The sequence below is a fragment of the Neodiprion lecontei genome, chromosome 6 (assembly GCF_021901455.1).
Source record: "Neodiprion lecontei isolate iyNeoLeco1 chromosome 6, iyNeoLeco1.1, whole genome shotgun sequence".
NCBI lineage: Eukaryota > Metazoa > Arthropoda > Insecta > Hymenoptera > Diprionidae > Neodiprion > Neodiprion lecontei.
In genome coordinates, this window is record NC_060265.1 from 31,545,433 (window position 1) to 31,562,929 (window position 17,497).

The 17,497-nt window shown below is 36.6% G+C and overlaps 1 protein-coding gene across 4 annotated transcripts; it reads right to left on the reverse strand.

Annotated features, from left to right (window-relative positions):
- On the reverse strand, positions 1-17,270 carry LOC107217036 (interference hedgehog). 4 transcript variants are annotated; one of them, XM_015654402.2, is made up of 7 exons: positions 16,915-17,268; positions 8,028-8,108; positions 7,431-7,673; positions 6,246-7,241; positions 5,190-6,011; positions 4,814-4,926; positions 1-2,553 (listed from the first exon to the last, which is right to left on the reverse strand). In XM_015654402.2, the coding sequence occupies exons 2-7, from the start codon at positions 8,098-8,100 to the stop codon at positions 2,407-2,409; spliced, it is 2,394 nt and encodes a 797-aa protein (XP_015509888.1). In that variant the 5' UTR covers positions 8,101-8,108; positions 16,915-17,268; the 3' UTR covers positions 1-2,406. The 4 variants fall into 4 exon arrangements, with proteins under 4 accessions (XP_015509888.1, XP_015509883.1, XP_015509896.1 ...); XM_015654397.2 differs by having other exon boundaries at positions 7,431-7,676; XM_015654410.2 differs by having other exon boundaries at positions 2,416-2,592; positions 7,431-7,676; positions 16,915-17,269.
- Positions 17,271-17,497: the final 227 nt, after the last annotated feature.

The window sequence follows — 17,497 nt, forward strand, 5'->3', positions numbered from 1 at the left end:
TTTTGAAAATACGTGTTTTTTTTATTGAAGTTAAGTACATAAACATGGTGAGTTATATACATATTTATTATTAGACATTATTGTGTCGGCAAGATATAAGGCTTATGCACACGGGACCAATGGTTCTTTAACTAGCACAAGAAGAGCACAGCCTATCACAATCCCTAGTCCAACAGAAAGCAGATCATACACAGACTCTGGCCAAAATCAGTCGTTCTCAATTGCAATTACTGACTTCTTAGACTCTGTAAAGAATTATTGATCACGTACAGAGATTAATGCGATGAAAAAACATCCTAATATGTACATAAAATGTTGCCGTTTACTTTTCTCTAGCGACTCTCAGAAAAAACTTGGGTCACATACGAAGTAAAACTATATCTAAAAAAAATAGTTCCAAAATATATAAAATATTCCATAATTTGCATATTTCAACATTATCGCGTTATAATAAAAATTCTACTTTAGTAACTATATAAAAGCTATATTTACAATTTTCACTGGAGTTTCAATTATTTTACTTAAAATGCTTTTGATGCACCGGAACACATTTCTTCTTACGCACAACCAGACTCTCACTTCTAAACTATAAATTAAGTATCATCAAATATCAATAGAGAAAACAGAACGAAGTTATTTGTCCATCGTTAAGGCACTATTACGTCATAGTATGCATATCAATGCTAGGAAGAGAGACTTACGTAGTATACAAATAATAATAATAATAATAATAATAATAATAATAATAATAATAATAATAATAATAATAATAATAATAATAATAATAATAATAATAATAATAATCGTGGTGGTGGTGGTGATGATGGTGATGATGATGATGATGATGATGATGATGATGATGATGTGGTGAGCATTATTGATTCCAACTTTTTTCTATTAGCCTTATTAAAAGTAGGCGTATCAAAAAAATCAATTGAACTCATGCCATTTCCGAAAATTTAAATTGCGCGCTGGATACGCTGCAGAGTCACAGTTCAGTTTGTCTCAAATTCATTCAGGTGTGAAATAAAAACTCCTGTTTTTTCTCATAGTTATATGGACGTATTGCATTGGATGCTTGAAAATATAGACTAATAAATAATATAGATCAACATCTGTAATCTCAGCGATAGAGTAGAGACTCAAGGATCACGTATTCAATTGAAGAAGAGACAATATGCCTCTGTAGTTTTCATTACTCGGCACTTGAATTTTTCTTACTTTAATACAAAATTTATACGAAATGATCTTCAGGAGTGTTACTAACATAATCGTTAAAAGAGCGAGAAGATAACAAAGCGTTAACCCAGTATAAACAATAATAACAATAGATCCAGTAGACATCTTCCATTTCTCTATTGCCGTAGCAGTCATATATTATAGGTATAACTTATCCTTTGAATGAGAATAAGACCATTCTTGAACTATCTCCTTGTGCATGAACCCACTTAACGGTACCGAATATGCAGTTGGAAAACGAGATGAAAACGAATGGACAAAAATTGAAGTCGATTCTTTGCGATTTGAAAAAAATTGAAAATAATTCAGAGAATCATATTTTGTGGTAATTTGCGTCTACGCGGTACCTGATTACAAGAGAACGGAATGTGATCGCATTTTTCTTTTCTCTTCGGGTGAACACTTCATCATCTTCTCTTTAGCATTAATATCGAATAATACTTCGAACTTGCAAATAAATCAATAATTATTATAACTAGTATTGTGCATAGTATAATGTGATAAATTAGCACATATTTTGAGTCTCGTAATTGCCATATATTATATTCAATTTTGTCAGGTTTGGAAAAGGAATGCCATAGGACAGTCTTATGGGGATACGAGGAATTGCAGATACGGATGGAAATACAAGAGATATAAGGGGAAGAGCAGCGCAAGCTATTTTCGCCATTAACTGGAAATGAAAATAAATTATCACCATGATTTTGCGTTGTGAAGAATTTTGCAAGCAAATATGATAAAGCCTGGAATGACAATTCCTGTATCTATAATTATAACTTTTTTTTTGTTTTTATGAAATGTTCAACAGAGTCACTTATTCGTTGCTGAGACACCAAGTAGAACGGTTGCGTTAGTCGCACTCGTGTTCACCAATAAATAAATAAATAAAGAACACTAGAACTTTCGAAATTAAGACAATGCTATCTTCACCAAAATCAGTCAAAACGACTGGTTGTTAAAAGATACGTAATAATAAAATATTTGTTTATTATACTGATATAAACATTTACTTTTATGACGATTTTTTTCAAGACGAGTCACTATGACTGATGTGGTAGTTCTAGCGTTAATCCTGTATGTAAATTCATGTCCGTTGTTACATATTTTTAGTATTCCAGTAGTTTTGAATTATGTTATAAGAAAAAATCATTATGAGAATTGCAGAATTCATAGAGGCTGTTCGTTTGAAGCCGGAGCTCCTAGTGATGGTTCTCCCACGGTATTAGCTTGCACTGTTGCGTCCCCATTGTTGTGGCTGTTGTTGTTTTGACCATTTAAAAATGAAGCCATTTCCATTGTTGATTGTTGTCCGTTCTGTTTATAAACATTTGTGTTCGTTCGCTTCTGTCAGATCTAGGTTGGGTAGATTACGTACCGAAGTGGTATTCGGAAAAAAAAAAACAAAAGAAGAGTGCAGACTCCAGAAAGAGTACGGAGACAGCTGATAGGAATAGCAACGATATTACCAGAGACGTTATTTCGTGCCAATCGTATAGAACTCACGATGATTAATCGATTATAATCGACATACTCTGAAATGCGTGATAGCACGTGCGACATTTCGGAACGTTCCGTAAGGAGTTGGGCTTAGGCGCGCAAAATGTATCCCACATTTCTGAACGATCGTACCGAAATGAAAGAATATGATATATTTCAAATTGATTCACCGGTAGCGGCGTCAAGATTGTAGAGGTAATGTTGGTGTGTTTTGGACTTCAGCCTTTCTAAATCCATTAAAAAAAAAAAGAAAAAGCAAGAAGCAAAATGAGATAAGTGATTTTGAGAGTCAGACACAAGATTTCGTTTTCGGTAAATCCATTCCGAAATGACGAATCGCGCATATTCATTCTAGTTACGGAGCGACCGTTCAAAAATGTCGCACGTGCTAGCACACATTTCGGAATACGTCTAAATTTCTCTATCCATGCCAGTGTTTAAAAAAAAATTGATATACTTTCAATCAGTAATAGTCCATATTTTACCATTTGCATAATAAATAGAGTGCAAACACCGTACGGTACTGTTATACGTATGAAGTAGGCTGTTCAACCCGCTCGAGCCACTCGAGTGAACTCTGTGCTTGCGCTAACACTGCTGCTACAAGTCGGTCCGAAATATTAGTGTGCGGGACCCGCTTCACCAACTCGCGCGTATTTACTTATGTATTCTTGTAAGAATTTGTATTTCATACACATTGATATTAAACAGCGTCTGAGGTATTATCTTTGCATAGGTGACCAGAGGAATAAAAAAAAAGTTAGAATAAAATGAAGATGACAGTTCAAATGAGGCTGAAATTAGTAATGTAAACCTGACGAAACACCAGGGAAAAATTATTATTGCGCATTTTTAGAATGACTTTTAAGGAGTTGGCTTTGCAAAATATGAGTATATTTTATTTATCATGGTTTACTAAATTTCAGACATTCCTAAAGGTGCGAAGTTGCGATTTTTCGTAAAAATACATCGTACAGTAACGTTACTAGCTTCATCCTCATCGGTTCAAGGCTGTACTGAAGAACTAAGCGCTAAGCGTAACTTTCACGAATTATGGATTCATATTTACAACTGCTAATGAGGTAAAAATTTTGTCAACTATGCATAGGGGAAGGTGGAGCAGCGCCGGCCTGTGGGGTAAAACCAACCACCCAAAAGAATTTGTCAACTGGCAGTCCCGCGCCCAGGCGAGTATTACAAAATAATAAGCAGCGTGGCTCCGTTAATAACAATAAACAACCATAGGAGAGTGGGGCAACCGTTCACCTGAAAAAATAACGGATAATGGCCGGTCTTGCCCCGCAGGTCGGTGCTGCCCCACCTTTCCCTGTATAAATAATTAAAAGAACTTGAGAAAAAGTTCTTTAATCTCTACATATATCAGCTACATTCTAAGGAACAAAAGAAAATATTTCTATTTCTTCATGACTTTAATAATTATAGGCGTGCCGAAAACTCCAAATGCACATATCAATATTTATTTACTACATACAAGTACTTTTCCCTATTATTGTACGTTGAAAGCTTCAAGTTATGAGACATTAAGATAAGAATGAATTATTAACATTATCCAAAATGCAATGTAAGAGTAAGACTCCTTCAGATAGCTATGTTGTTTTCACTATGCCATCTTTCTCATTGTCAGTCTGTCTCAGACGTTTGTCTGTTAATTTTTTTACTCGTACATAGGCTATCATTTTGTCTTGCACGTTACATATTTCCTTTGTATGATCAGAAGAAAAAGACCTTGTAAGCTGACCGAAGATACGTGAAAACGACCAGCCATGTGAGGTTTCACAGGTTGCATGTCATCAAAAACATGGAGAACAGGGCCTTATGAGCAACCAAACTGTTTTAGAATTACATAGTCTAGGCAATGGGACGCAATGTAAATTAGTCGATAATTGCAGAATACTTGAAGTCGTTTCACTGGCCCAATTTGTGTTTTTTTATCCTTGCATAAAATAAGCCGTATCAGACTGGCTGTCTTTGTATATCTTAAGTCATTGTATGCTTAACATGCTATCCTGATAGAATATGATGTTAGAATACATATATTTCATCTCAATACACTAACCTTGGGAATCGAATCTTCAGGAGTATCAAGACTAGCTAGTGGATTTGGTGTAATGTTGATCTTAGAATCTGGTATACCTCCATTCACGACCCTGCCATTAGGTACTGCTTTATCTGCAAAATACAGCGTGTTAACAGTGAAAATGATTACATGATAACCAAATTGAAATTTTCGTATTCTTAATCCTTAGTACAAACACTTGCATTACATAATTGACACAGTTTCGTAGCTTATACGTGTATATTACACTTGTCCACGATAAACCTATCATCTGAATAAACCTGAAGCTTAAAATTGTGATAAACTCAGATAGCATACAAAGCAACATATCGATATAATTACGTATGGGTACATTGAATCGATTGTAGGAATATACCTAGGCCTTGTGGGGATTCACGATTTTGTTTACGTTTGCTTCGCTTGTAAAGAATAGTCACAGCGGCTAAGGCAGCTAAAATAGCTACTCCTCCGAATCCGCCCCCAACAATCGCGTACAAACCGCCAGTTTTGTTGATTTCTGTAGATTTCAATGTATTTTCAGGAATTACTTGCTGTACAAGAAATTCGGTTGGAAGTGGCAGTGTCTTCTGTTTGTGAATTTGTGAATATTCTGAACCAGCGGCGATAGAGAAACTCTGAACTTTGAACTCGTATGCTGTATCGGGATTCAAGTGTGAAATCGTTGTTGAGTTTGCCGTTTTTCCTTCAACTGTGGTCTTGATGTACTTTCCAGCAAATGTAGTCGCTCTATGGTGAACGATAAAGCCATCTATTTTTGCCGCCGTGTCCTCGATATTCCAGACAAGCAGTATTTCGTGTGGTCCCACAGCCTCTGTGTTTATCAATATTGGAACGGGCAGTTTGGGGGCCTTTACGTCCGAAGTGCGGTTCAGCAGGAACTTTACCGAGTTACTGCTAAGTTTATTATCATGGTTCGAATATACGGCTGCTATTCGGAATTTGTAAGTATGGTTTGGCTGTAAATCGGTTACTTCAAAAGAACGCACATGTTTCGGTATCACCATTGTATCGGTCATCCATTTTCCTTGCTTTCTATTCATTTTTTGTCCCAGTTCTCTGTACTGAACTTTGAAAAATTCAATCGGCAGACCATTATTCTCTGGTACTGACCACCTCACCATGACAGAGACGTCTGAAAGCCGTGTGACATTTGGCTGATTTGGCGGCACCATCAATGCTGAAATTTGAAAAATTTACACCGATTATCATCTCTTTACCAAACATGAATTATTTCTTATTCAATGACATTACGAAATCTTGGAAAAAAATGAAGATCTTCCACAGGGTAGATCTCCGGTATAAAGTAATAATCTAATATGCTTTTGGACGTTAATATGTGTTGTTGGCCAGTATTACCGAATGAACTAGCTATGTGCAAAAGTCAAGAAAACTGAGAATATCATCCAATTACCATTTCCCTTACGTTTCCCTTCCTTAATGGGACGCCTTCTGCCACCGATTCTCGTGTGTTCACGGTGATTAGGACTTGAGCTATATGTATTATCTGATCTCGATTCACCTACGCCGCTCAAATGCTGTTTTGGTGTGACCCTCAGCAAACCGTAACCGGAGTCCGAACCATATTCATTACTGGCGACACATTGAACTATACCGGCATGTTTCTTCTCAACCGGAGATATGTACAATGACCTAGAATTTTTATTTTTATCTCGAGGTAGAAATTCGCCATTGATTAACCATTCTACAACTGGTTCAGGTATACCAGACACACTGCAGAATATTTCCAAGTCACCACCCTCCGAGACGGTTGATATTTTCAATGGTTTGGTTACTCTGGGACTCTCTACAACGTGTAAGAATATTTTACACTGTTTGACACCGTGTTCATTGCTCCAGCGGCAGTGGTACTGCCCGTTATCTGAGATTTGCACGTTGTGTATATTTAGTCCTGCGGCAGTGACCCTTACTTTGGACGGCAGGTGGTTACCAATTCTGCTCCACGTTACACGAGGTACAGGATTACCAGCACCAAAACATTCCAAAGTTATATTTTTACCAGGCAGTACTCTATACTCAAATTGTGGTTGTTTAATAAAATACGGCGGTTGAGCTTTATCACTACCAAGGACCGATAAAATAGTCTTGCGCCGAGATGTATACGTCTGGGATGAAATATCGTTGTTGGCCACACAGTGATACTGGCCATTGTCGGCCATAGATATATTTTTCAACACCATTGTGTTGCCGTCCGTAAAAAAAGCGTTTTTTATTGTGTCGTTGTATTTGTAGAATTCCACAATTGCTTGAGGGCACGAATAAGACACCGGGCAAGTAATGGGTACTGTATTTCCTGCTGCAACTTGCAACTTTTCATTCTCTTCTTCCACGAAATCTTCCAGCGTGGCGAGGCTTAATCTTGCTGGATCTGATGCCAGTCCACTGGTTCCTGTAATGTGAACCAAGTCTAGATCAGTGCACTCAGAAAACGAAGCTATTTCGCATTATGAGATTAGCTTATTATAACTACACACTCGTGATTCTACTCACAAATGAAGCAAACGGATCCGATTGGAGCAACAATACCTTTACTCTGATATACAGATTCGTTTGTTCCATTTGCTGAACAAATTTTTACCGTAATAGGCTATGCACTGATAATCCCCAGCTTTTGACTTCTCATCAAAGTAAACAACATGTCTGGACGCTTTGACGCCGCTATTTTCAGACTGAATCATGGGTCCCCAATGATCGGAATTCAGAGGTTTGTGTCGCCAAAAAAATTTTTCAGCTGGCAGGTTGAGGCTGCATTCAAAGTAGACTTCATCGCCCAGAGGTGCAGCTATTGGCTCAGGATGTCTGTTGAACGACATGCCCAAGTCTGCTTTTTCAGATGATTGGTCGAAAAAAAGAAAACCATTCGATCAAAACAATTCTAAGAATTTAAATATAAAGAAATTCTAAAATTACTACTAACATGTTCGATGTAAAGACTATGCAAATGACCATGAGCAAACGATAATGTTGTTTTGCCTGCTAGCACTCTGATTTTAATGATGAAGTTAGTCAAGTTTAAAGTCGAGATGATACATCATAACTAGACTCGTCAATTTTTTGATTACATCCGCAATCCGTATGCACACTACTGTACACCTACCATTATGAAATATGAGTAATTACCAAGCTGCATAAGAGTATTTTATGTATAAAGCTTACCCAAGCTTTTAATACTCACCGGCCAAAGTGTGTTTCATTAAGGACAGTAATACCCCGAAAACAACGTATACGAAGGACATCGGCCGCATCATCACATATTCTGAAAAGAGGTAATCGATGAAACACGTGGTCGCCCAGGATTCTTCAACTACTTTATTGATTATAGGCTGATTGTAAGCTCCCTTACGCACTGTGAGGATCGCTCAAATCACGGTCACGAAAAGAGTTCAAGTTTACTCAGGTAGATCGGTCAACATTAAATAAAATTACAGCATATGCACATTCCACTGTAGACATATCGTGGATAGCTTACAATTAGATGGTTTTGAGACGCAAATTGACAATAACCCTTGACGCAATTAGATACAATTATAAGGAGCTATTCGAGATCAGTACCATATAATGATGTGTCTCTTAATTATAATACGCAATTCTGTTATAGGGTACACAGCTACTAGATATAATGCTAAGCCCTGTCTCACATAATCTTCTCAAATATACCAATGGCGGGCACACTTAATGTGCGGCTTATCGTTGCAATCTGTTGCATCCCAATTCACACAGCTAATGTGATAGTTTTCATGTGAAACTAGTTAGTCATACCTTCGGAATTGCAATTTTCACTAAAATTTGTCCAACTTAGCTGTAAATAATATTATACCTAAGGGAGTTTTTCCAACAACGATGGTTGCAAGAACTGCATATTTGAATATCTCGATACTTTCACTCCTAAATGTAAATGTGATATTAACAAAAACTGTGCTACTTCGAGATAGAAAATAATTTATTTTACTATACAACTCAAGTGTGGGCAGCGAAACCGCCGGATAAAAATTATCAAATCGATACATAATCGGGCGGTACTCAAACATTTATGATCAAACATTCGTGTCTGACATGTACAGCGGTATTTTACGAAACGAATAAGTAGTCTTACATTCAATTCTATCCCTAGAAAAGTACTTGCAAAAACTTGTATCTGAAATTTCGATCAGTTATGCTCGATCGAAAACCCATAATTCGTCACTAATACCGAGTTCTTATATAAATCCGAATGTAGGTTAGTACAACATTTAGTGTGCCTATTAAGGAAATAATTTACGAGTTGAGGTTTGAATCGTTGAATCTTCTGATATTAACCAAAAAATGAAAACCTGACCAAGCACGAGCGTCTATCGCAAAGTTGGAAAATTGCAGGCAAATTGGGCTCCCCCGAAATTTTTGCGAAATTTTGCAAAATTGACAAACATTGCAAATTTGTTTATGCACCTGCATCAGGAAACCTTTTTCAAAGGGGTCAGCTTTGCCCGGTACGACCCACTTTATCCGCCTTTTCTGTGCGTGCAAAAATTTGTCTCCATAGTTTTTCAAAACAATTGGTTGTATGCACCGATGAACTCACATAATGGCCTTGAAAGTGAAATAATTATCGAAGTATACCTAACAAAGGGAGAAAGTTGGCGGGGAGATGAAAAGGTTGTGATTTAAAAAACTAAATACAACCGGGTGAAAAATATCGCTTTAAACAAACCACCAAAGCGTTTCTGTAGCTGTAATTGTAACTTTGACAAGATAACATCAGGGCGACTGCACTGATTGACTATGTATAGGGTTGGTAATTTATCGGTAAAGCGGGCGCAATTTTAGCCACGCATTGCACGAAGTTTGATTATTTCGTTTGCAACCCTATGATCAACCCGACCAAGCCGTAAGAAACACGGACCCCGCTGCGTTGTGGGAATAGTCGTGGGGTATTTTTCAACTACAATACACATCGTACATTGTACTATCGCCAGTGATATTTGTATTTCGCTGTTTCAACGCCAGTGTTATATTTAATCATGATAAAGGAGACGAAATGTACGAGGAATTCAAAGTTCTATCATCATACCTGTTCAAGTATATGTAGGTGTAACGCATATAATTTATTACAGAAAAACGAAAATTATTATTTTATTTTAATATTATTGGTACAAGGCATTGCATACGAATACCTATACACACAGTCACCAGTTACGTACATTGATATTCTCTAACATTCGGCGAACTATTATATACGTTGTCATTAGATTACAAAACTTCTACGTCTCATTATCCACGAACAACGATATCATTGTATCATTTATATACACGTCTCATCGAATCGCTTCAGTACACGGTTACTGTTCAACGCTCGATATTGTTGCATGGATGTGAGCCTATGTCAGTAGTTACGGTGAGGTAATTTTTCACTTCTCTTTGCTTTCCGTAACATTCCGGATTAAGAAAGTGATACTAAAATATTATAAACAAAATTGTAATACCTTGGAATGTAGGTAGTATATCTGTAATTGGAAAAAATACCACGTATCCTCATATTTTTTTTACTGGTATGAAGGCATAGTGTTTGATAAAAAAATATATATGTTCTTGCGATACATTCAATTCAACATTTATTTCTGATGCCGAAAGCGGGAGGACTTGAAACAATTTCGTAACATTCATCTGCAGGCCTTACCTATATGCGTATAGTAATTATTTAGTAACCACCGGACGAGTAGCCCACCAAAATATACTGTATGCCAATAGCGTAGCAGGTAAGAGGGCCGAAAGATGCTGGCTTGAAGCGATCTCCCATACAAATAAAGAACTTAAATTCCGTAGCAGTGACTATCAACTCACACAAGGCGACATCCTCGCTCGCGGTGCTACAAAACGTACCTATGTACGCTCCTACAAGCCCATAGGCGAAGGTAATATTTACGAGTATACATAGTAATATTACAGCTGTCTTATAATACAATATACATTATAACTGTCTGCATCATAGATCGGGTAAAGAATCGGCGCATGGTGCGCGAGCTATTATGAATATAGCATTGCAGTCAATAATAATATGGTTAATAACAATATGTATGTTAAAGGCATCCGATACGTATGCCGGTGCCGAAAATACTGTAAAGAACGTTTGCGTGGTGTCATTAACATGTACATATACGGTGAGCATAAATGATGTCAGTGCATGTACGTCTATAACAAAGTCGCGTAGTAAAGTAGGTATTATACGCTTGTTGATTGCAAGCGTGGCGATGTAATATGTATACGATACCCTGCAAATATGATGACGACAATCAGGATAATACAGTGGCCACACAGTTGTGGTGAAATAAATTTCAAACAGAAAAAAATCAACAAGAATATGTTAAATTGTAATTTAGTAAATGAAATTTTCCTTTCGCTTGTACCGTTTTGTGAAAAATATACCGCAATACAAATACTGTCTCTTGATTCGATATACTGAAAGTGGTTAATGGAAAAAGTTCCGTGTATATTATATATTACCCAGATAATATTGTGTTCCTGACCAAGAAATTACGGTCGTATTATGTAGTTGTATTTGAAGAACATCGAGTGAAATAGTTTGGGACAGCAAATAGGTTACTGTAAAAATGACGTAACACACGGAAAGATTGAACTACGCGACTCCGGGGAACGGTGAAATACAATAAGTTTCTGGTAATATGAGGATGAATTCCGCTTTGATTAGCATTTTACTGTCTGGTTACCCTCTATCTCAATTAATGCAGATCGATAGTCAAATTACTTTTTATCGTATAGCACGAGTGGGTTATGATGTATAATTGACACATGTATAGGTAATAATGAATTCACGATTTTACAGAGTCATTCATTCTATAGGAGTAGTAGCACCTCATTTTCCCTAAAACAAAATCCGGGTAAGACCTTCTCTCTCAACCTAAGACTATATGTATACACATAACTTGCGAGTCGCTTGTTATCTGATACTTGAGTAAGAGAGCCGCTTGTGTGGGCTTGAACTAAAGTCTGATTTCACTGAAACTCACCGTTTGGCAAACTATTTCCTACACTGAGAGGGAAAAGTTCTTGAATTAAAAAAAAAAAAAAAAATTGTTTCGAGCCAAGTTCACGGCTAGCGAAACCAATACTTGGTTATTATAACAATTTATAAATTACACAAAGTAAATGAAAAATGCTTCTGTTGACTTTATTATTATTTAACAGAAATACGAGGATGTACAGTAAATGAAATATCAAGTTGCAAGACCTATATCATATACGTGAAAATCATTTTGGTAACCCGTTGACTGTCAGTGAGACACATATATTACGGGCATTTGAAAAAAGAATCATGCCAAGTTTTACTACATCGATTCGACTGTAATTTGGCAGATCATCGTTTTTGAGGTCGCTGAATTATAGGATAATTTTATGAAATTTTTTTTATCCACCACAATAACGGACTGCTAAGGGGTTCACATGAATATTCTACTTTTTGATCCAACAAATGTTTGATAAATGCAAGATTGTGTTCTTTGTTTGTAGGTTTGAAAAAATCTCAGTTAACGGAGCTGAAGAATTGGTTGATAAAATCACAACTAGATACAAGCAACTGAACATTCAGTTCAGTGTAGTGTTTCAATCATTTATTGAAACAACTTATTTGTCGACTGTAGTCTCGTATCGTTTGGATAAACTAATGCTCAGGTTCTAAAGTAAGATTATGTTTTAAATTAAAATTACTATAAATTTCGATTGAGGAAACTGAATGGAATCGAAGAACGTCCTGCAATCATTTGGAATGGTGCTGAACAGAAATAAAATTGTAATTGAACACCTAATTACGGTAGTTGGTAGTTTTCTTAGCAACGCAAGTAACTTGTAATTGTCGCAAGTCGGATAAAACGTATTTTTAGTTTCCGACAAATGCCGCGTGGATTTGATCGAGATCCGAACCGGGGACCGTTCGCAAATACCTATAATCCTATCTAGGCGGACATCTGTTGCCACTACGCCAAACTATCGCACAGACTTCGGGTTGACTTTAGCCGAGTTACAATAGATGACGAAGTATATTTATTTCAGTGATATGAAGCTATTGCATGAAGCGTTGCACATTTGTCGGTTCTTTTCGACCAACAAATTATTCAAAAGTAGCTAAATTCATTAGCCTATTCGTGATTGTAGATATATTCATTGAACTATTTGTATGGAAACAATTTTGTTGTTTTTTCGCCTGATACATACGTTTCAATCAACTCAAGTATTTGCAGTTAGTACAATTATATTCGCTGACTTGGATCAACAAAGCAATCGATGCCTACGAGATGTAGATTTGCTTAGGCTAAGACACTTAAATTTTTTGTTTCGATCGTCTAAAGTTCTTGACAAATGGCACATTTAGTTCGATCAAACATACGTATTCAACAATGTGTGAGATTGAACGCAAAGAATAAAAATCACTTAGTTTGACGAAATCAATTTGTTTACTAAATCATATTTAGGGGTCGATTTAAGGGGATCAAATTTGATTCCGCGGAATACTGAATTCTTTGACGACAGAAAAAATATTTAAGTTGAAGCGATTGCACGCATTCAACCACAGGTACCCTTCTTCAACCGGATCATTGAGTTGACACAACTAGATATTCTTAGGACCCATGAAATTTTCAATCAAATTAATAGCATAGTTCAAATAACTCGTTTGGCTGATTTGACGTGACAGCCTGACAGAATTTATTACGTCAACTATGGTATATTCAGTTTCACAAAATAACGATTGAAGCAACAATTTTTAATCAAACTAAATCGATTCAGTTGATTCAACGACTTTTTTATCTCTGTGCAAAAAAATATTTATTTAACAATAAGACATCGAAAATGAGCAACACATTTTTGGCCTATAGTTTCCGCACAATGATTATGCAAACAAAAACATAATATGTAACATTGTATGGCAGGGAGCAGCATGCGACCCTCATGATGCAGTTAATACGTAACGTATAGGATGAGTCGATTTCGAAAAGTAAAATATATGATTCCGAAAAATTTCTCCATAGGTATAGTGGCGGGGCGAGGGGAGTGCAGCAATCAATTACCTAATATATTGGAAATCATAGTACAGAATTATTCATTTCTCAATGCGCATATAGATATAGTGGAACAAATACGGTGAGTGTTATGTGCGAAACAGGTGAGCTTATTGGTGGACTTTATTGGTGAATTTTGATTAATAGAAATTTGAGGAAAAATCATTATGAAGCATACAGTATAATTTGTAGCCGCGACTGTGACAGATTACTTTTCTGCCTTCATTTTTCCGAATTCAAATGTGTAATAAGTTTTTTTCGTATCGCTCTATCTCATACAGGCGGGTAAGGCAACTTAGCGCTGACTTATAAGGTTTTATTAGCTTTTGCGACTGTATTTAGGAACACAATATTTTCAACTTCTCGCACTTCTAAAAGTGGAAGCTATTGTATTATCACCCCAAGAGTGAAAAGTTGAGGGCTTTTGCCAGATCTCCACGTTTTGAGGTCTAACAGAGAATCAATTTCGACCGCATTCAGACGGTCGCCTGGGTCTGTGAGCCGTCAATTTTTTGTTCGTCGATACTTCAAAAATGAATGGACAGATTTTAATGATTTTGGTCTAAATTGGTGTGACTCTTCTTAAGTTAGAACTAATAAGATTTTTAATTCGATTTGTCCTGCAGGTTTCAAATTATGTAAGTAAGAGAATTAAAAAAAAATAAATAATAATAATAAAATGAAAATCATATCGAACTATTCTCTCTGAACTCGGAACGTATCCGAGCCCGAAGTTCGTAAGTTGGCCTATCGAGGTCAACCAGATTAAGACGTTACTTTCACATAATGTATCCCTTAAATACATATGTAGGGTATATTTTACAATGTATTCGTACAGTTCGAAATTTAATACGCAATATCATGTTTTGCCTGGCAATTCTATCATGTTGCCGCGGGACTCCCATTTATTCTCACGTCGCGTCGCGTCGCCACGGCCGATGGTTTTACCGAACATTATTACAATAAATAAGGCACAATAAATTTCGAAGACAGCGTTCACGCACTTTGCGTTCTTGCATGATTTTTATTTTCTGCACTCGTTTATCTATTTTTTTATTTTCATATTCAAATTATCTGTTACACGAGAAGCTTTTGATGCCAGTATCATTTAATTCTTCATCACGTAAACACCTACTGTATTACAGGAAATTCGTAGTACGTGTAATTATGAGTTTTCTAATTTTCACTGTCTTTTTGTTTTCGTACCTATTCCTGTATATTAATTTCTTGTAACCTTGCTCAGATTGCCATGAGGTTACCTGTATACCAGGAACAACTTTTACCAAGAACATGTGCCACCGATATTATGAATTTAAAACATGATTGAAGCTGGAATACAATTGTATGTGTTATATAGACCCGAAAATAAATATTCGCCCGTTTTTCATGATGTGGTTTTCCTGAGACATTTTTTGCATGGCTAAGAACTGGTTCGCTTTATGATGAATCTTTGGAAAATTGGCATAACCAGTAACAATCAGTCAAAATCAACATGTTGCTTCGTAAATAAAAAGGATAAACATTTTGTTTCGGTACTACCAATTATTCGGGCAACTATCACAAGTTATGATTTGATACTTATCAATATATGTACTTCAGCCTGACTTTCTGTTGGCAAGTAGCTTTGTTCGGTTTACCAACAACTTTTTGATAAACTACAAGCAGATGAAAGTTGCAAACACGGAGTAAAGGTACATATTTGCTACCCTATTGCGATGGATATTTGAAGCAGCAGGGTTGGTCATATGCTAATAACTTTTTTATTGGAAATTATTAGCGTTTTTCAAATTTAATCGTAAATTCGGTATCAAATCGGATAACAATAACCCTATGTATTAGCGCAAAAAAAAAAAAAAAAAAAAATTACTAACTTCTAGTAACTTATGCAGGGTACTCTGGGCGAGTTGCCTAATATGTCGAGAATGGAAGGAGCTTGACGCGATTCACGCACAAAATTCATAGTACGTGAAGTTAATCGTGCAGAGGGTTATTGATTAAGGGATGGATTTCGTAGCTTCTCTGATTGACTGAAGGGACGAACTTTGCATTAACGAATTGTAAGCTCTTCCCGTATTTGACACACGAGGGGACTCGTCCTGTATACTTACAATTTGAAACTTATAGATGCGGATTTGAATTATATTCAAGTAATATTGCAAATAGTGACAGACTTATTCATATAAATATAGACAACAAAAACGGAGAAGCTTATAAGAACCTGAAGACTGCATGTTTGGAATCTCGGAAAGAGTATGAAACTGATTGAAAATAAAAATGTGCGAATACGTATTTATAACATAAATTATACTGACAATTTTGTATGCATTTCAGTAATTGATAAATCCTTACAGGATTTCATCGCGTAAATTCCACTATTTGCGGTTATCTCCTTGTAGATCCCCACGGAACTTTAACCAGAATTCGTAAACAAAATATCATTACCCATGTATCAGCAAACATTTAGGAGGTGCCGTAGTCGATTTCGACGTTGACCTATTGTATATCACCAAATATCGAAGTCCCTATATCTCAAACGCGAAAAAGGGCTTAACAGCCCCACTTTATACACAATTCTGAACAAAAAGACTTCAATCTGTCTTCATTTTACACAGAAATAAAGAAATGACACGGCTTCTATGAAATCGCAATGGTATAATCGTAGAATTAATGCAATTTCTTGACTTCTGCGTCAAACGAAAATGCATCGAATTGGTTTTGTTCAGAATTGTGTATAGAATACTGGGCTGTTAAGCCCTTATTCGCGTTTGAGATACCTGAACTTCGATATTTGGAGATGTACAAGACAACGTCGAAATCGCTTATGGGCACCCCCTCAGGTTTTACGAAGAAAACTGTTTAAAGCCTACAAATAAACTATCGTCCATAAAGATATAATTTCTTTCCAAACATGTAAAACTTATACACAAATTTACGAGGAGATCCAAAATCCAAACTACTTACGCAGCTGAGCACACTATACTAGTGGAGAAGCGTGAAAATTTAGTTTCAATTACTCACCCTCGTAGTTTACTGAAGTAAACCGATTTTTGTGTACATGTATGAGAAATCTGCAAGCCGCAGAGATTCACCGTTCACACCTGAAGTTTCTTGACACTCAAAGTAATGGAGTTTACAACCGCATCACTCCATTTCTTAATCTATCTACAACAAGTATACATCACTCGGACGAGAATACACAAAATTTGAGTCCGAACCGAACGTGTACCGCAGATGCTTGGCGTCCACTAACAGCGGCCTATGGAATGCAACCAAACGGGATTTAACTTTGGGCGACATCTGATGGCAACAGCCTCAACCGCCTCGACCTCGTCAGAGAAAAGCCCGAACAGGGGAACCGGAGGGAGGTAGGAGGAAGTTTGCCGCGTTTTTGCCCCAGCGAGACCTGTGGTGGAAAGAATACCCAGGTGTGGTGCCACTGCATACACCGCCGATCCGGCCAATGAGCGGTCGAGCAGTTAGGCAAGAATGGAGCCGCGGTTTTTGAATATATTAACATCGATTCTTTAATATCTGCATTTAATTGAGCTTCATATTAAAAATAGAATTGCGTATATGTAAAAAGATTATTTCGTAAAGATGA